Consider the following 20,853-nt stretch of genomic DNA (forward strand, 5'->3'; position numbering starts at 1 on the left):
TTTAAAGTAAAGTAGCAAAAATAGTGGAAATGCAACACAGTTAACTGTTACAAAACCTAAGTTCATTTCTCAGAGAAGTCCTGCTTTTATTTTGGTGACCTTACTTTAAATTTTCTAAATTGCACAGATGTAAGAGTATCTTTTTCTTTCTTTTTTTTTTCTCCCATTTTCCAGCCGGTTACCAAGGAGACAAGGTTCGATCCTGTACTGTACAACAGGCATTATTCTTCAGTGGCTTCGCTCAGACCCGTGAGTTTGCTTCCACCTCTGCCTTCTCATCCTGTATACATCTTTTCCCTGTACATCTTCTCTGCTTTTTCCCCTATATCTCCACTCCAGCCATTCCTTTGTTTGTCACTCTGTTTTGTCCCCATTGATTTGGGGTTGACGCTACTGTTTGTGGAAGATTCATTAGTATGGGTCCCCATTTTCTGTTGACTCATTCCTCCATGCTCGTCTTTGCATTCTAAGTGCCTTCAGAAAAAGAAATACAGACTAAGTGAAAGTGCCAGCTTTTCCTTGTTGTCTCACTTCATGCTCTTTCGTTAGCACGACTCTAGTGAGTCATTTCAGGGCTACCCTTTTCTGACTAAACTGCATTTTTGGTGTTAAGCTAAATTCGCACATCACTTTGCTTACAAGTGGACGTCTGTATGGACTGTAGCTCTGTTAAATACTTTCTAAAAAAATTATTTTTGGGTAACGTCTGTGCCTTGTGAAATTATTTTAAATAATTTAAATCTCACTTAAAAGTACTTAAAAATGTAGTACCATTAATTGAAACTTGTAAGATCTTTAAAGAGAAACAAGAGAGAATTTGTAAAAAGAAGAAAAAAAGTCAACCAATATTGGTTTTTTTTGTTTGTTTTTTTAACTCTTTAGACAGAAAAAGGCAAAAAAAAATAAAAAATTGCTCACCTTTTTTGCTTTTATTGTCAGATTGTTGTCGAGTATCAGTCACCTGGTGCTGGACGAAATCCATGAGAGAAACCTGCAATCAGACGTTTTGCTCATCATTGTAAAGGACTTACTCAACCTCCGAGATGACCTTAAGATCATTCTCATGAGTGCCACGCTCAACGCAGAGAAGTTTTCCCAATATTTTGGTGTGTAGCTCACTAATTTCTTCACCAAATTGTCAGCAAAAGTTTTGCAGTTCTAATAAGTTGAGCTGTTCCTCTTTCTCGCCGCTCACGGTTTTGTTCTCGGTTTAGACAACTGCCCAATGATCCACATTCCTGGTTTGACGTTCCCAGTGGAGGAGTTCCTACTTGAGGACATTATAGAGATGACCAGGTAGAACCACTTTTCTACCAAACACACATGTACATGCACAAAGACACATTGGGACCTCGTATAAACTAGGCTGGGTTTCTCTGCTAGGTATCGCCCCCAGAATCAGGACCGTCGCCCCTCATGGAAGAGAGGTTTTTGGCAGGGGCGAAACTCCAGACCTGAGAAAGAGGAGAAAGAGGCTGAATACAAGGAAAGCTGGCCATGTTACGCACGAACACTACAGGGCAGGTGAGTTGGTGAGAAAATCAGGCTACTTAAATTGGAAGAACAGCTGCCAGTTTTTTGGGGTTTTTTTAGGTAGGAAGCAGGAGGATTTGTGAGACTCGTAGTTTTGAGTAAATACATTTCTTTTAAAGTTCTGATTTAATGAAGATTAAATATAGAGAATTATGGTTTTGATCTACAAACAGTAAGAGAAAGATGAGTGCTTGAAACTGATGTCTGATGCATTTGTTACATAAACACAGCTACAATTAAAGTGCACCATCACAGACAGTTCCAAGGTCTGCTTAGTACAGACACAGCAACACTGTAGCTTAGTTGCTTTTGTTCAAAACATAATTACAGCTGTGAAGGACTTTGCTTTGCCAATTTGACACTTACTAAATTTTTTGGGTGCAAATTTCTCTCTAATAACTGCTTTAAAATTTTTAAGACAATCCCACAACACAACAGAATGGAGATAAGATGCCACTAGACACACCTGCAATATAACAACAGAGGCTCTAAACAGGAGACAGAAGATTGTTCATGTCTACGTGACTGGATTCCACTTCAAAAACTATTTCAGTTTAATTTTAAAGTAATCCTGGACATGATCCAGTTTGAATACTATAGGTAAGGAATTCGATATGTTGATACCCTGAACAGAAAAGGCTATTTTTCTCAAGTGAGAATTCTTGTAATAACACTTGAAGTTTCCAAAATGCTTTGTCTTACTGAACTGAAAGCTTTAAGAAGAATCACAATATTACTGAGAACTGAGGAGCCCGATCATTTATAAAATAGCGTAATATTAACAAATATTTTTTTAAATGTCTTGGCATATTCAATCTTGGTTTGTTTTGCCAGTGTTTAGTTTTGTTATTAAAAAATAATTAAGTCCTAAATTCACAACATGGCATCCAGTCTATTGTGTAACTAGGCAGAAATATTACTTTGAACACTGTCGGTGTGCTTGCAAAATTAGTTTTCTGGTGATTTCAAATGGTTTCAACATAAAACACATTTTTGTATTAAGACCTACTGGAATACATTTTTTAAAAAACAGAAATACTGCTTTTATAGTTGAACACGACACAGATGTTTCTCTTTTTCTCATTCTAAAGGGGAAAAAAAGACAAAGGAACCAATTATTAATATGTTACTGATCACCAGTGCTATTACCACAACAAAGAAAAAGTATCAACTGTAACTCAAAGCTATTCTGCATTTTTGCACTAAAGCATAGCATGTGAAAATATTTATAAACCTGTTGTAGCCATATTACAGCGTGTGACACCTCCAGCAACAAGTAAGGGGAGAGCAGGAGCACTTATGTTGCCATGTCCATGTCCTGTGTTTTACAGGTACTCTGACACAACCATTGAGGCTCTCGAGATATTAGACAGAGATGAGAAGATTGATCTGGACCTAATTCTGGCACTAATTCGTTATATTGTGCTCAATGAGGAGGTGAGTCTAACCTTTTAGTTGTGGTTTGAGTGCAGCTGGCATAAATTGGCCAAATTCTAGACTATGCGTTTTATTTAAAAAAACAACAACAACAAATTGAATTTGTACTTTATGAAAATGTCAAAATGAATGTTTCTGTAACAGGAGCTTGCCTTTGAATATTGTCATTTTTGGACATCATGTTCTTTAATCATTGACAAAAAGTTGCCTATGTGAAAGGTGGCTTGATATTAAATGGAAACTAATAGTTAATGGAGACTCTTAGGCTGGCAAAGTACAGTACATTCCTAGATGGAGCAGATGGAGGGAGCAGGCGGGCTAGCTGCCAAACACAGACATTAGATCAGAGAAAATGACACAGATCCTGGCAGCAAATTTCTGCTAATGAGTGATTGAACAGATGCTCTCCCGCTGCACCTCCATTCCCTTTTTTCTTTTTCCAGTTCTGGTTAACTTTCCTTTTTGGATGTCGGCATCATTTCAGTGCACAGTTGTTAGCTTTGTGAATACAGTGTCACCTGTGTGACTTGAAAGTAGAAAGTTTTAATTTTTGTAACTACTGGCCCAGTAGCTTTTCTAGGAAGTGGTAAAATGGTTATTATGAAAAAATATATGTCCATACTTCAGCTGCTTATCTAGAGCCTGGAGCCCATCCCAGCTATTATACAATGGGGCAAAAAAGTATTTAGTCAGCCACCGATTGTGCAAGTTCCCCCACCTAAAATGATGACAGAGGTCAGTAATTTGCACCAGAGGTACACTTCAACTGTGAGAGACAGAATGTGAAAAAAAAATCCATGAATCCACATGGTAGGATTTGTAAAGAATTTATTCGTAAATCAGGGTGGAAAATAAGTATTTGGTCAATAACAAAAATACAACTCAATACTTTGTAACATAACCTTTGTTGGCAATAACAGAGGTCAAACGTTTACTATAGGTCTTTACCAGGTTTGCACACACAGTAGCTGGTATTTTGGCCCATTCCTCCATGCAGATCTTCTCGAGAGCAGTGATGTTTTGGGGCTGTCGCCGAGCAACACGGACTTTCAACTCCAGCCACAGATTTTCTATGGGGTTGAGGTCTGGAGACTGGCTAGGCCACTCCAGGACTTTCAAATGCTTCTTACGGAGCCACTCCTTTGTTTCCCGGGCGGTGTGTTTTGGATCATTGTCATGTTGGAAGACCCAGCCTCGTTTCATCTTCAAAGTTCTCACTGATGGAAGGAGGTTTTGGCTCAAAATCTCACGATACATGGCCCCATTCATTCTGTCCTTAACACGGATCAGTCGTCCTGTCCCCTTGGCAGAAAAACAGCCCCATAGCATGATGTTTCCACCCCCATGCTTCACAGTAGGTATGGTGTTCTTGGGATGCAACTCAGTATTCTTCTTCCTCCAAACACGACGAGTTGAGTTTATACCAAAAAGTTCTACTTTGGTTTCATCTGACCACATGACATTCTCCCAATCCTCTGCTGTATCATCCATGTGCTCTCTGGCAAACTTCAGACGGGCCTGGACATGCACTGGCTTCAGCAGCGGAACACGTCTGGCACTGCGGGATTTGATTCCCTGCCGTTGTAGTGTGTTACTGATGGTGACCTCTGTTACTTTGGTCCCAGCTCTCTGCAGGTCATTCACCAGGTCCCCCCGTGTGGTTCTGGGATCTTTGCTCACCGTTCTCATGATCATTTTGACCCCACAGGATGAGTTCTTGCGTGGAGCCCCAGATCGAGGGAGATTATCAGTGGTCTTGTATGTCTTCCATTTTCTGATGATTGCTCCCACAGTTGATTTTTTTCACACCAAGCTGCTTGCCTATTGTAGATTCACTCTTCCCAGTCTGGTGCAGGTCTACGATACTTTTCCTGGTGTCCTTCGAAAGCTCTTTGGTCTTGGCCATGGCGGAGTTTGGAGTCTGACTGTTTGAGGCTGTGGACAGGTGTCTTTTATACAGATGATGAGTTCAAACAGGTGCCATTCATACAGGTAACGAGTGGGGGACAGAAAAGCTTCTTACAGAAGACGTTACAGGTCTGTGAGAGCCAGAGATTTTCCTTGTTTGAGGTGACCAAATACTTATTTTCCTCCCTAATTTACGAATAAATTCTTTACAAATCCTACCATGTGGATTCATGGATTTTTTTTTTTTTCACATTCTGTCTCTCACAGTTGAAGTGTACCTCTGGTGCAAATTACTGACCTCTGTCATCATTTTAAGTGGGGGAACTTGCACAATCGGTGGCTGACTAAATACTTTTTTTCCCCACTGTAGGTCAAGGGCAGGGTACACCTTATACAGGTCGTCTGTCCATCACAGATCTAACACAGAGAGACAAACAAAGACACAAACCTACAGAGACAGTTTAGCGTCTATAATTTACAGCCAGCACCCAAAGAAAGCCAACACAGGCACAGGGAGACATGCACACTCCACAGAAATCCCCCCTGCTGACCAGGAGGCGATTCAGGGTAGACTACTATTAATGAGAGAAGAATGATTAGTTTACTACCATTTTAAAAAGTTAAGTGCTATGACTGAATGAAGTAAAATAGTTTTGGATGTATAAACAAACAAGAGAGTGAAAAAGAAGAAGAACATGGAGTGACTAACAGAGGCAGACAGAATAATTATACTTTCCCATATGAAGCTGTATCTCCATCAGTCACGGCCACACTGAGCCAGTCAACCAGCTGATTTGTTGTGGCGTTGTCAAATGGCTGTGAGAGAACTGGCTGATTCACCATGATGGTAATCTGAACCAAGGATATGGGCCATCTGCTGAGCTTTTGACTGTGATGATTGGTTAATTATGTTGCAGGGTTCTGTGATTATACACCTAGGGGTTTAACATACAGGCATTAATGAATGCCTGCTGGGTGCAACTGTATGTGGGTGGTTTGCTGTGTGTGTTTGTGTGTGCTGTCATAGAGTAGACTCTCCAGAGCTTACTGTACTGTACTGTCACTTAATTTTTAGTTAGAATTAATTAGAGTGTGTTTCTTCCTGGATGCATGTAATTTGTCAGGTTGTAGCTAGGCAGCCGACCTTCATCTTTTTCACAAATACACATGCAGAGACTTTAACATACATACAGTCCCATGTGAGTGCCAGTGGTTGAGAACTGGGGATAATAATTAGCTTTAATTAAAAAGTTGGGGAAACCAAGGCCTAGAAGCTACTTTTTATGCCTTCCCTTCATTTCTCGGAGGAAATGAATAGCATGGTGCTTTTTATAGAATCGATTTTTATAGCAGCTTAATTTTAGCTAGAGAATACTTTGTTTAAATCTGGATAGGATGAAAACGAGTTTGCTGAAACTCTGCTCTGTATTATAGCTCTGTACAGTCTGTATAACTGTATATTTATTAAAGACAGATTTGACTAATTTTATCTTTGACCTTTCCAGCATGGCTCCATGGGCTAGCATTGACTGCCTTGTGTAATTTTTTGTGTCACAAACTGTAACCTTCATATTTGTGTCACTGATTTCTGTCAAAACTTTGAGTATTTAGTGTTGAGAAAACAACTGTGGTAATAGCTTGTATGGAAAGAAATGAAACAGTACTGCACCATAAACAATTGACTGATTTTTGACTTTGTCTCATTCTTTGTCTCCTTCTCTCTATTCTATTCTTTGCTGCTGCAATGACTGAGCTCTTCATCAGTCATTAAAGGAGTCTTTTTCAGCTTTTTTTTTTTTTTAAACCATTACAGCATTACTGTAATGGATTTTGGCTTTGTGAATGAGGCGCCGATGCCTGATATCCATTAAGTGGTCAGCAATCTGCAGCCACTGACAAAAGAGCTCAATGCGCAGAGATTTCCTCACCATTTAGTCTTCTCTTCTTATGTTTTCACAGCTAGCGTTTCTGTGTCTGTACTTTTTCATGTGACTTATTGATTTCCTTTTCTCTTTGCTATTGTGGGGAAAATTAAGTCAGTGCTTTTGTTAATGTTAATCAGATGCTCTCCTGTACTATAAAGATGCATTTGTCATAAAGATGTTGGAGTTTCAGTGGCTATTTTGTGTCTGAATGTGAATGTAGAGGTTGGGAGCTGAGAGCAAATCATATCTACAGTATCTGCCTCAGCTCAGCTCCTCTGAGGTCATGGGCATCTTGTTTGCTGGACCCGCAATCTACTGAGACCCTGCTGGATTTTGTGACTTACAGCTGTGTTGAGAGTTTTGTATCATGTCTTGGACAGGAAGGAGCAATCTTGGTGTTCTTGCCTGGTTGGGACAATATCAGTACTCTCAATGACCTTCTCATGGCTCAGCAAATGTTCCGATCAGGTATGCAAACAGAAACACACATTCAGGATGTACAGCATGGAAGTGAATGCACGTCGGTGTCTTGCAATTTTTCTTTCTTGCTTTGACTATACAGTTTTCTGTTCCACAGTTGAGAAATCCATCCTTTGATTTTCTTAACCACTTATTGAATTCAGGGTCGCAGCAATATAAAAGCCTATTACAGCTGTCATAGAGCAAGAAGCAGGGTACACTGAACTGGTCGTCAGTCTATCACAAGGCGAGAGAGACGACAACCATTCATAGTTCACACTTAAGGCCGATTTAGAATCGCCACGTAACCTAACAAGTATGTCTTGGAACTGTGCGAGAAAGATGGAGTACCCGGAGCGGACTGACACAGGCAGATTCAAACCCAGGATCTTCTTACCATGACGAGACAGCACTCATCATTGCGCCACTTTGTTGAAATACACCCATTTTCTTAACTGCTTATGGCTTAGTCTCACTGGAGTCAAAATGAGGGTGGTTTCCCGATTGCTGGTTTTGCATTTGGTGACAGATTACAAATAGAGTTTGACTGCAATAGTCAACTGGTCTCTTTGTCAGTTGTGATATACAGTTAACTCTGAAAGTTTAGCAAAGGTTTGGAAATAAAGGCTCTATATTATAAAAGATTTGTCTTCCAGCTTATATTTTCGCAAAAGATGACTTGACTCCGCTGGTTGCTGATTGCTTGTATTTTGCGTATATTTGTATGTAAAGACAAAGTTGCTAAACACGTATGTCATTTTAAGTTAAGTGGACTCCAGCAACTATGTCACTATTTGTGGTGCAATTTTTCCATTCATCCGTTATCTTCCACCTATCTGAAGTAGGGGTGCTGTGGCTGTAGAATTCTCCATGGTTTCATGATACTTGTTGTTATAGAACACATAATTGTTCAGCCTATGGACTAGTTGTATCTTAAATTGACAGTCAGTGTTTTATTTGAGTTTTTCTTTTTTGTCCTGTTACATTTCAGACCGGTTTGTTATCATCCCTTTACACTCCCTCATGCCAACTGTTAATCAGACACAGGTCAGTATTCTTCAGTTTCTCTTTTTTCTCTTTCTCGGACCATCTCTTTGTCAATTGTGTCCTACTTTAGTCCCCTTTCAATATCACAAATGTCCTGCTCAATTTTTCTCTCTAATTCTTCTCAGGTTTTTAAAAGGCCTCCTCCTGGAGTTCGAAAGATTGTGATTGCTACCAATATAGCTGAGACCAGGTTTGTAAGAGCATGCGTCTGTGGTAAAAGCTTGTCCAGTCTTTGCATTTGTACTTTGGAAAGTGTTTAAAGGTTTAGAAAAAACACAGACCTTTTATGACATTCCATCATATATCTGTTTTCTGTGTGTGCCAGTGCCTCAGTCAGGAATGAGGCCTACAACTGGATTGGAGCTAATTAGCATACATCTCTTGGATTGATTACAAATACTGTCATATTGGTTTGGATGAGAAAACTCTGACAGGCAATTTGTTAATGCGTTCAGAGTGCTGCATTCACACAAACGAGCAGAGCAAATTAAGGAGCTGCCTGCCCTCAGCACTCCCCTCATATCACTCCACTAAATATAGACTCTAAACTAGAGTTGGATGTCTCGAGACCACTTTTACTTGGTCTTGGTCTCGTCTTGGTCTCGACGGACTTTTGTCCTGGTCTCGGTCTTGGTCTCGCTGTTTCGGTCCTGCGTTCTCAAATCTAAATTCTCTAAATCGGTTTCAGTTGTGTACTGATGTACACAACAATGGACATAAGGAGCTTCTTTCAAAGAAAAAACTCAGGTAGATGTTATTTTATATATTATGCTTTGGATGTTGTTCAGTATATCTATGCAAAACAAGAGGAATTTCAATACACAGCAGTATATTCACAGTTGAAACCAGATATTTACACACACTTTATGGAGAAAACAAACTTTTTTTTACTGTTAAACATCAATTTAGAGTAAACTTTTGTTTTAGATAAATAAATGTTGAAATATCTTTTGAATTAGTGAAATGTCAGAATAAAAAGAGGGAGCTGTCTATTTTAATCACTTTCATCAAATTTAGGAGCACATGTACACTAAGTTTATGGTTAATTAATAAGAAAACTCCAGACGATTCCATTCTGAGCTGAAGAAGCTTCTGATTGGTTAGTAGAGTCCATGTGAGTAAATTGGTGGCACAGTTGTGGATGCATATAAGGCAAAACACAGAGCCTGTTTCTTTGACACGGGAAAAATCCAGAGATGTCAACCAAAACACCAGGAAAAGAACTGTGGAGCTCCATAAGTGTGGCTCAATTTTGAATACAATTTGGTGCCATTTGCAATTAAGAAATACAGATAGTTTCTCTCTTTACTCTTAAAGTTAACAAATATGTTTTTTATATTTATCAATCTAAAAAAATAAACATTTAGTTTGATTTGATGTTACAATTAAAAAAGTGTGTTTGTTTTTATCTGAAGAGTACATAAATATCTGGTTTCAACTGTATATTTGATGATGATGGAGTTTGGCTTGATTGTCAGCACAAAGAGGGAGAGAGAGAGGAACAGAGAGGGAGAGAGAGGAACAGAGAGGGAGAGAGAGGAACAGAGAGGGAGAGAGAGGAACAGAGAGGGAGAGAGAGAATGAGGACAGAACAGAGATGGAATAAGAGCAGGTGAGACACACATGTTAGTCAAATGGTTGTTTGCCAAAACTCATCAGAACATGTACCTAGTGTTTCTTTTTAGATACCATTTGTTACTTTTCAAATTCTATATTTATTAAGTTATGCAGGCTTGTTTGCACAACAAGGCTAAATAATTATATAAACTTTTCTCAATCTAAATATTGTACTTTGGTAGAATTAAAAAATAAGTGTAGTGCAGGTCTATGGTGATTTTTAGTGCTACTATCATCTAGTTCTGATTCTGGTTCTGTCTTGGTTACTGTTGTAGTCCTGTTTTAATTCCGGATCAGTTCTGGGTCTGGTTGAATTGGGGTTTAGTCCCTGTGTCTTGATACAGGCCCGACTTTGTTCTGCCTTGCTGCTTAATTAAAAAACTAGTTTAAGGTGTCCTGCATGTGTATATAGAATAGCATCTGGCTGCAGTTTAAAGACTTTTTTTTGTCTCGGTCTCGGTCTTGGTCTCGTCTCAACTTGGTCTTGGTCTTGTCTTGGTCTCGGATTAGGCGGTCTTGACTACAAGTCTACTCAGAAACCTACCAAAGGGCTGGATTTTATTTTTTACTTCTAAGTGATTGTGTAAGAGTCTTAACTAGGAATTCTTGAGAGTCTACTTTCAATAGGGCTGTGCGATATGACCAAAATCTCATATCCCGATATAAGAATTCTGTCGTCCTGATAACGATATAAATCACAAAAATGTAACATTTTCTGTAAATTCTGTGAATCTCGGGCAACTCGTCTTGCGGGAAGTGTTTCCAGCTGCGCGTCATGTAGCTGGAGTCGAGTGTTTTAACAGATGTATGAAACGATACATTTTTAGACATAAGTTGTAACAGCCGCCGTTTTCTCTGTGAGTATTTATTACACAGCGTGCTGCGGGGAAAAGCCTGTTCTAACGTTTGAGTCTAAGGTTTATTTTCTAGCACCTGGCGGCTCTTTTCTACTTCTTATCCGTAAATAATCTGCTCTTTCACGTGATTCAGTTTATTTTGAAAAGTCTCAACAGGATCTTGAGCTTTATCGTGAAAGGTTTATGTGGAACGTAAACAAGCGGACACGCGATAGTGTTACCGTCGTTGTTGCTAACCACAACGCATAAAAACAGGCGCTTGTCCGTCCATAGTGTGGTTATATTAAATATAAGAGAAAGAGAGAACTTTAAGAAATTAATATAGCCACTACAGTGACCATCAAAACGATGAAAAAAATATTGCCGCAAACAGTTTATTTTTGCGACACCACCAAACAAACGATAGCGTAAAATGAAACGATATATATCGTTATATCGAACAGCCCTAACTTTGAAGTGTTTTTTCTTCCGTTGGGCATCTTTCTTTGCCTTTAGACAACAATTCTGAGGGCAAAAGAGCCAAACGGGACAGGCCAAAAAAAAAAAAAAAAAAAAAAAATGATAAGGTCAAACATTCTTCTCATAATATGTCCTGAGCTTTTTTCTAACTGCCTCTTTGTTGTCCCAACAAAGAGGCACTTCTAGCATACGAGAGAAAGTGAATAAATTTGTGTTTATGCTCAAAAAAAAAAAAAAAAAAAAGTGTTTTTTCTGTATTATTACGTGCAACTTATGTTTTCCCCCCTTTCTCTCTCGCCTGCTCCTCACAGCATCACCATCGATGATGTTGTTTATGTGATAGATGGAGGCAAAATTAAGGAGACCAACTTTGACACCAGCAATAACATCAGCACCATGATGGCTGAGTGGGTTAGCTTGGCCAATGCCAAACAGAGGAAAGGACGTGCTGGCAGGTGTGTGTGTGTTTATGTGTGCGTTTGTGTCTACACGTGGGTATATTTGTAGATTATAATATAATGAGGGCATACTTTATATTAGTGCCTCTGGGTATGCAGTATGGGATAATTAGCTTCCCATCTATTTGTCATCTGAGCTCTCCATCACTCTTCCCTGTAAGACCACTCTGTCCTGCTTTCCCATCTGTAACCACTCAGAAAGGCAAAGTGTAGTCACTCTCAGGTTGTTTCCAGTCTTTTACTTGAGACGTCTGTTCTGTTATATAGCTCTGACATCAAAGTGCAGCAAGGCCCAATTAGCAGAGCTGCTTACTGTGTGCAGTTTCATCCCACTGATTTTTAAAGTAAGCCCTTGTCACAGGGCCTGTAAAACATTTAACCTCTTTTCCTTCTCTGTCTCTCTAATAACTCTCTTCTCTAAATATCCAGAGTGTGTCCGGGGAAATGCTATCACCTGTACAACGGTCTGAGGGCCAGCCTGTTGGATGCCTATCAATTACCTGAAATTATGAGGACACCACTGGAGGAGCTGTGCTTGCAGATCAAGGTTGTATATGCGGAGAGAAAGAGGGATAGACTGACAGAGAGAGAGACAGATAGATGTGGGTTTGGGAGTTTAGATGAGGACAAGATTGCTCTCAATGAGTTTTGTGAGTGCAGGGGCGGAACGAGGACAGCGCTGCTGTTTTTGGTGTTGTGCTGAATTACAGCCTCTCCTCTCTAATGAGAACTGGGGATGAGCATCCCGGGCTGACTCATGCCCTCTCCCGCTCTTACTCTCATTTTTTACAGACAGTATAATTACTTTTCTACACATTTTTTTTCTCTTATATAAACAGTCTTTTTCTTCTTTGGTTGCTTACTTTTTTTTTTTCGCGTTCTCTTTTGAAATCCTCACGCTCCACTCAGACATATTTTAAACAGTGCTAATGGAAAATTAAGCCAAAGGTCATTTAGATGTAGTGTTTGCTGTGATTGTTCTCACCAGTTGCTGTATTGGATATGCATTTTAGTGTGTCTCCCCCACTCTCTGTGCTGGATGTATTTGAGTATGTGTGTGATATGGTTTTTGAAGCTAGTGGGTGAGAGTTGCACAATGCATCAGACAGTCCTTAAAGTGAGACAAACACTGACAACATGCTAACCTTGACCTGGCTCTCTAATGCACAAACACTTCAACATCACATTGTTAGTCAGACATAGAGATGTGGCTGTTTCATTGCTCTGCAGTTAGCCACAAGTAAATGTTCCTTTTGAATGTGGAAATGAACGTGCATTTAGCCAAACCAAACCATGTGATCACATTCATTTCGCGTAGCATTCAGTGAATTGCGTTAGTTAAGATTAGAAGTAAGCACTAACATCTTTGTTGTTCTGTCACAAAAAGCAATATGAGCAAGTCATTCAAAGCTAACTGTACTTGATCTTACTATATCTATAGTACTGTGAAAATGTCTCGAGTGATCCCTTATTTCTTTATCTTTTGCCTCCAATAAGTCAGACTTTCTTGTAATTTTAAAGCAGTCTTTAGTAGTAGTTCTCCAGGCTTTTAGGTATTTTAAAGTTTTCCTTTAAACATTGAGGAACTTTTTCTTGTTTGTTTTGGGGGGGGGGTTTTCCGCTTTGTCTATTAAGTCACTTAGCACTGGCGTATAATTAATTAAGGTTTTTGTTTTGGGGTTTTTTGTTAAAAGGCACCTAACTTAAGGGATAAACCAGTGTTGTCTACACATAACAAATAACTTAATCAGTTTCAAAAAGTACTTTAGGCACTTTTTTTATTATCTGACTGTCATTAAAACTCATAATTTTGAAAGACTTAAAATAATATTTCTGAGGTATATTAGTTATTAACTGAAATATTTGCATAACTCAGTATGTGCAGTGTGTTCTCAAAAAGAGAAGTGGCAGAAGAAAAACTGTCTACAGCAGATGAACACCTCAAAGTAATGAAGAGAAGTACAAAAAAGTCCTGCAAAGACCTGACACAGGACCTGAAAGGTAGATCTGACCTTTTGATTTATCTACTGTTCACTGAAGCCTCATCAGAAATGGTCTCAGAGGACAGGTGGCTTTCAAGAAGCCATTCATAAGGAAGAGAAGAGTTAGAAAAGAATGAGGTATGCCAAATTACATAAGAACTGGACTTAAAATAAATGGCTACAGGTTTTATGGGGTGATGAGTCCAAATTTGTCATTTTTGGTTAAAACTGGTGTCAGTATGTACAGAGGTGGGCAGGAGAGAGGAGCAACAGGTAGTGCCTCCATTTGTAAAACACAGTGAAGGCTCGGTCATGTTTTGTAGCTGGATCTCAGCCAGTGGTAATAGAGGTATTATCAACATTGCCCAAATTATGAACACAGAAAAACACAGTCATACTCTGATCCACCATGAAGTACCATCTGGAAAGCATCTGATTGGCATGTTTCATCATGACAGCCATCCCAAATACACTGCCAGTGCAGTAAAAGCGTACCTTGATTGAAAAACACACAGTGGAACACTATTAGTCATGGATTGGCCTTCTCAGAGCCCAGATCTTAACATTATTGATGCAGTGTGGGATCATCTTGACAGAGAACAGAGCAGAGGACAGCCAACATCTAAAGAAGAGCTTTGAACGTCCATCAAGAGGCCTGGAGAAATATTCCTGAAGATTATTTAAAGAAATAATAAGAAAGCTGCACAAGAGAGTTCAGGCTGTTTTGAAGAACAAAAGTGGTCATACCGAATGTCAAAATATGAAGAAATGGGGAGTGGCTCAAGACTTTTCCACAGTACTGTGTGTCTATAAATCAATGTTTTCCATAGTTAACAGCCCACCTGATTAAGTAAAGGGAATTATGTGGAAAAAATTATGACATGCTTGTGCTGATCAAAGCAAAATATCACATACACTCCCTAGATACTGAAGCTTGGGTCTATAGGTCGATTCCTGGAGAAAGCCTTGGACCGTCCCACTGAAAAGGCTGTCAGCCTCGCCATCAAGAATCTCACAGAACTGGTAAGAAAGTAACTAAAAGGGTTTTTTGCATGCTGGGCTGTGACCAAAGATTACATAATATACTAGTAACTTAATATATTAGTAACTAACTAAAAAGCCCTTACAAATTCAGTAACTTGTGTTGCAGCAGCAAACTGAGAAATTAGTATTTACCCAGATAAAAATGAGCTTTCAGGCTAATGAGGTTAAACTTGTTAAAATAAAATAAAATTGTGGGATAGTTATTATGCACATGTTTCTGAATGCCCTTTCTTATGGATATGATGACATTGTTTTGTCAGAACGCCCTGGACCAAAGAGAGAATCTTACAGCATTGGGTTTCCACCTGGCTCGCCTGCCTGTGGAACCTCACATTGGCAAGCTCATCCTGTTTGGAGCTCTGTTGGGCTGCCTTGACCCTGTACTCACTATTGCTGCTTCCCTCAGCTTCAAAGACCCTTTTTTCATACCCCTGGTAGGTAGAGCTGAGTTCACAGACAGCTTATGAAAGCTTACGCTGTATACTATCTTTGAACTTGTGTGTGTGTGCATTTTGTTTTTTTTTTTTTTACGTATCTGTTTGTCTTAGGGTAAAGAGAAGATGGCAGACATGAGGCGGAAGGCCCTCTCTAGAAACTCGAAGAGTGACCACCTCACTATTGTCAATGCTTTCCAGGTAGAACAGCCCACATGGGTGACTCCTGATTTTGTACTCACAGATGTGTCTGCTGTATGAATTGATCCTATCTTAATTTATCATGCATTGATTTACCCAGGGCTGGGAGGATGCAAAGCAGCGTGGAGGCAGGTATGAAAGGGAATACTGCTGGGACAACTTCCTGTCTGCCAACACACTCCAGGTGAGTCGGGATGATTCTGCGTGACTATATTTTAAATATGGACTTCTTTCTGTGAAGTCAAAGGTGTGCTGTATTATTAGAAGCAACTTGTCCTTTCATCATTCAGATGCTGCAAAACATGAAGGGTCAGTTTGCCGAACATCTCATGCATGCAGGCTTTGTCAGCAGCAACGATCCCAAAGACCCCAAATCTAATGTCAACTCGGGTAAGTAAGAAGTTTTTCTGTTTGTTTGTTGTTTTTTAACTGGTCATGATATCTGGGCTGTGAAGCAGTAGCAAAGTATGATATGAAGCATTTAAGTTTAATATTTTCTTTTTCATTTGTTCTTTATCTGTCACTTTTTTTCCCCTCAGGCAATGAAAAATTAATCAAGGCAGTGATTGTAGCAGGTCTGTACCCTAAGGTGGCCATGATCAGACCATCTCACAGCAAAAAGAGGCCAGGGTAAGTTTGCTAATCCAAAGGAGGAGATGAGCAATGACAGACAGGAAAGGGCTGCACAGGCCAAGATAGAGAGGTGCACAATCAGTCTTATTGATCTCCAGAGAGAAAAATAGCCTTCACACTGCAATATCTCATCATACGTCCTGGTAAGAGTGCTCTGTAAGGGCACTGTGACAATTACCCCAGGCTGTGCAGAGGCCACGTTTGGATGATTGTCAAAAACAAAGGCACTTTTGCAGCTCAAGATCAATGCAGTCATCATAAAATTGCCCAAAGGCAGCTGTCATAAGCGGTGGCTGTGACCTGCGTGCAAAAGACAGACACGCACAACAGGGGCACAGACTCTTTCACAGCAGGCTGTCACTTTTATTGTTTATCTCGTTGACAGCTTTAGACCTAGGTGCACAGTCATTTCCCAGGGTCATTTCCTTTGTATAAGTAATTCGTAACACCAAGCAAGTTTTTAAATGTTTATGTCCGCACCACGGCTCTCCACTTAATGAATTCAGTGCTTGATTAAGCACTTGCAACAGAATACAAAGTGGTGTACGTTGAGCTGCAAAAGAGAGACGGGCTATTTGTCTGACGCTTAAGGCACTTTGTGTAAATAGCAGAATCCATTTTCTTTTTTTTTTCTGGATTATATTGAAAACAAAGTAATCTGTATATAATCTCCTCTCTCTTATGGGTTAAGTGCATAACAGAAGGTTAGCACTTGTTCCCTGTAGTGAAACAGTTGGTTTTCTTTGGCCAACATACTGGTGTGTGGAACACAGTGTTACTTTCAGCATTCTGCATACGTTGGATTAAAAAGCCAAAAAACACCTGATAGAATTTAGCTCTTGAACAGCTAAATTCTGAGTTATTTTAGCAAAAATTATACTATATTACTTTTTCCTGGCAACCCAAACAAGCCAACAAGCAAGCGATACACGACTCTCCACTAATTTTAGAAAATTAGTGTTTTTCTAATTGTACTCTCATTAACTTTAACATTTGACATACTATCTGAGGCTGGTAGAGTTTGAGGTGGAGGAGTTTGATTTTTTTTTTTTCACTTCCTCTGTGCATTGCAAGGTCATGTGCATGACCTTGGGGTGAGTTTGTCAGGGCGTATAACATGTCTCGAATATTTTCCACTGAATAATTTACTGTGGAATGCTGGACTCTTAGATCATTGCTGATTTCTTTCCACCGTTTTATTGTTTTAACACAGACCAACAAACTGCAAACACTTATGTAGCGGTGTTCACACTTAATGATCAGTTAATCAGTCACATTTGATTAGGAGTACCTGGCTCCTACTTGCCTCCTTAATTCTTATAGAAATACTTAGGTTTTGACACACTAGTCCTTGGTATTCCACTGCTCATCTCTGCCTCAGAGATCACACCAGATTGTAGTGTTTGCATATAATCGTTATTTTTATCCAAACTTTTTGAATAATTTGTCTATAAAAATGTAATCAAAAGGGGGGGGGGGGGGGGGGTGTTCATAACTGTTGCAATTTCTTATTTTTTTTTTTAACTGTTTTCCATCTTCTGCTGTGATAAATTGTCTTTTTTTCATCATTTATTAAGATGACAATTTTAATAAAAAATATGTTGTAAAGTATGAAGAATGTGAATATTCCCAGCTCTATAAAACACACACTTAGACTCACTCACATCTGATCTTTTGCAGTGTCAAAGTGTACACTCAGGCTGACGGAAAAGTGTGTATCCACCCAAAATCTGTCAATGCCGAAGAGACGGAATTCAACTATACTTGGCTTATCTATCACCTAAAGATGAGAACAAGTAGTGTGAGTATCTTACATGGTGGAGTAATCTATCTCTCCTAGTAAATGTTATATTGTTCTGTAAATGTTATTTATTTATTTTTACATTTGAGTCTGTGTTGCTTTGTGTCTTCTTGAGTTTGCATGTGTCCCTCGAATGGTGCATATGAGTGGAAAAGAGGGCCAGTGGTTAAAGGTTGGCAGTGGTGCCACACCAGCTTTGCACTTAATGAATATTTGATTAAAACACTGCCTTTCAAGTCCCTCTCAAAGGCTCTTGTGCTTCAAAGCTTCCAGATACAATGTAGTAGTTGGTGGTGGGGTGCAAAACAGTCAGTGCTGTTTGCTGACTGCTGCCTTTTTCTATATTCTCTCTTTTTTTTTTCTTTCTTCCCCTCTTCACACCCATTTCCCCTCCCTTGCATCTCTTTGTCTTTGTTCTTTCTGTGCTCTCTTTTTGTGAATGTTTCTATTCTGCAGGAAAACACCTTTTATGTCCTCTCTGATGGCCGCCTGTGCTTTTTGTCTTTAAGGGAAAATAAATGATTTGCTGCATTTCACTGTCATTATTGTTGCCATTAAATGATTTTTTTTCTTGTCGCATGTAAGTGGTTTTGAGCACAATGACATGGTAAAAATAAGGTATTCTGAGAGTGTGAGATTTTCAAGGTTATTTGTTTACCCTGAGAAGAAAGCAGAAGTCCAGGGCTGTAGATAGGACAAAAAAGAATAAAACTGAAGGATGACGTCCAGACTTTATCTTCTCTGACGCACTTGCCCTCGGTGAGACATAACATTACACATTCATGGAGTAAATGCAGTCGTCTCTGCTGTCTCCTCGCTTTTTTTCTCTTTTTCTTCTCTCTTCTCTCTCCATCTTTTTCTACTTCTCCCTTTTAATACTATGGTCTTCAACCTTCAAAGCTGAAATAGTTTTTGTTTGCTGTTTATCCCGCGTCTTTGACTTTTGACCTGAGAGCAAAGGAGTTTTTTGTTAGTGTGTACCCACAGAGTGATTTATAGTGCACCTATATATGACACCTTTTTCTGCCAGCAGTCTTTAGAATTTAACTATAAATAACTAAAAAAATAATAATTTGCATTATCATTAGTAGGAATGGGTATCGTTTAGGTTTTATCCGATACCGGTGCCAAACCGGTACTTTTGAAACGGTGCCGGTGCTTAAACAGTGCTCGAACCGATGCTTAAAGAATAGAGAACACAAACTTTGTCCAAAAACCTCTCATGTTTTTATTTTTAGAAGTCTCTTTTTTTTCTGCAAAATGATAACCAAGTTAGCCTTTTCTGTTGATACAGCATACCTCCTTTGGGTGGAACCAGTGCTTAAACAACGGAAAACACAAACTTTGTCCAAAAACCCCTCATGTTTAGCTGTTTTTTGTTTTGTTTTGTTTTTTTGTAAAAAGATAACAATTTTAGCCTTTTTTGCAGCTATAGGGCATATATAGTATCACTCTATCAAACATTTTTTAATCTGTAGCTCTGCTCTAAAAGAACGTGCGTACCTGGGCTCGCCTACTATCCTTGGAAAGGTAAAATGATTGGCTAGAATCCAAAGTGTGTGACATCTCAGGAAACAAAAAGCACCGAAATGTGCGCTGCTTTTCGGTCTGGTTACTAACGTTTATGTCAGAACCGGTGCCGTAATGGCACCGGATACCGGTACCCATCCCTAATCATTAATCAGTCTCCTTCAAACACAGAAGAAAAATGGATGAGGTGTAATACATAAGTTAAAGTCACAGATTGGTCAAGATGACATTTCTCTTGAAACACATTTCAAACTCCACAGCCTCTCCTTACTAATGGGACACTTTCAGCCCACACCACAGAATAGCTGTCAGGCAGGGTGTGCCGTAATGATGCTGCTCTCTGTCACCAAATGTGTTGACGTGTTTGTTGTAATGGCCCTGTCGTCGCGTTACTGATATCTCTGTGCTCCCTCAGATCTTTCTATACGACTGCACTGAGGTGTCACCATTCTCACTGCTGTTCTTTGGAGGAGACATTACCATCCAAAAAGACGAGGACCAGGAAACCATCGCAGTGGACCAGTGGATTGTCTTTAGATCCCCTGCACGCATTGCTCACCTTGTTAAGGTAAACGACACTCACATGCACATCAACAACACATCTGTCTTTTTGAAATTTCTTTTGTATTAATCTCTCCTTCCTGTCTGACCTGCAGAGTTTAAAGAAAGAGCTGGATTCTCTGCTGCAGGACAAAATTTGTAATCCTGCTCCTGTAGACTGGCAAAACCGTCAATCCAAAGACTGTGCTGTGATCACAGCCATCATAGACCTGATCACGACCCAGGAGAAGCCCACAGGCAGCAGTAGGGGCTATGGCAGAACGTGGGCGTCGGCCCCAAGAGGAGAGCATGTTTACTTCAATGACGAAGATGATGACGATGATTAAAAGTGGATAGAGATTTGGCTGTCTCTGAAAAGAAGATGCCATGAAGTTACTGCCAGCGACCTTGGACACAGGGTCTAGTTGGATTATTTATGATAACCAGCTGGCCTTCTTGATGGTTCTGCTTGATTGAAATTTTGCTGCTCCTGAAGGCCAAATACAGGCCACTGCTATTAAAAAGAAAGGCAAAAAAAAGGCCTGCATTTGATTCCCATAATTTTTTTTTTACCTCTTAGATCAAAGGACCAGTCTTTCTCTGAATTCTTTCTGTAACTTTATCTTGTTAGTGAACCTCTTGTTTGGATAAGTTTATTTTCACCTGTTGCCACAGGCCTGTGCAATAAAGAGAAGGTGTACCATCATGCGGCTTAACTTCATCCGCCTTGCCGGGCTGAGATGTGGAAAATCTCAAATATTGCTGGTTTTACGATGAGAGAACATAATTTGTTCTGAGCTTTAAGATCATCTGGGTAATATGATATTTCACACCCTCGATTTAATAGCTCCAATCTGAGAAAGGTGCAAATGTCCAGAGGATTTATCTGATTATCCTTCATTAAATGTTCAGAAAGAATGTAATTTATTGTCCCAAGTTTTATTCCTAGAGTGGTCTCTGCTGATGTGTAAAAAAAAAAAAAAAAAGT

At 39.5% G+C, this 20,853-nt stretch overlaps 1 protein-coding gene across 1 annotated transcript in view; it reads left to right on the forward strand.

Moving 5' to 3' along the window:
• dhx36 (DEAH (Asp-Glu-Ala-His) box polypeptide 36) overlaps positions 1–20,571 on the forward strand; it is a 30,459-nt gene extending 9,888 nt beyond the window's left edge. Inside the window, exons 9-27 of the mRNA XM_026193728.2 lie at positions 175–249; positions 940–1,106; positions 1,215–1,296; positions 1,384–1,524; positions 2,865–2,970; positions 7,184–7,271; positions 8,254–8,309; positions 8,435–8,499; positions 11,554–11,697; positions 12,130–12,247; positions 14,607–14,705; positions 14,987–15,160; positions 15,275–15,361; positions 15,462–15,545; positions 15,652–15,751; positions 15,901–15,991; positions 17,675–17,795; positions 19,741–19,893; positions 19,982–20,571. Of these exons, the coding sequence (XP_026049513.2) occupies positions 175–249; positions 940–1,106; positions 1,215–1,296; positions 1,384–1,524; positions 2,865–2,970; positions 7,184–7,271; positions 8,254–8,309; positions 8,435–8,499; positions 11,554–11,697; positions 12,130–12,247; positions 14,607–14,705; positions 14,987–15,160; positions 15,275–15,361; positions 15,462–15,545; positions 15,652–15,751; positions 15,901–15,991; positions 17,675–17,795; positions 19,741–19,893; positions 19,982–20,212 (2,182 nt within the window). The 3' untranslated portion in view covers positions 20,213–20,571. The remainder of the gene's footprint in view (positions 1–174; positions 250–939; positions 1,107–1,214; positions 1,297–1,383; positions 1,525–2,864; positions 2,971–7,183; positions 7,272–8,253; positions 8,310–8,434; positions 8,500–11,553; positions 11,698–12,129; positions 12,248–14,606; positions 14,706–14,986; positions 15,161–15,274; positions 15,362–15,461; positions 15,546–15,651; positions 15,752–15,900; positions 15,992–17,674; positions 17,796–19,740; positions 19,894–19,981) is intronic.
• The last annotated feature ends 282 nt before the right edge of the window (positions 20,572–20,853 follow it).

The sequence above is a fragment of the Astatotilapia calliptera genome, chromosome 14 (assembly GCF_964374335.1).
Source record: "Astatotilapia calliptera chromosome 14, fAstCal68.1, whole genome shotgun sequence".
Classification (NCBI taxonomy): domain Eukaryota; kingdom Metazoa; phylum Chordata; class Actinopteri; order Cichliformes; family Cichlidae; genus Astatotilapia; species Astatotilapia calliptera.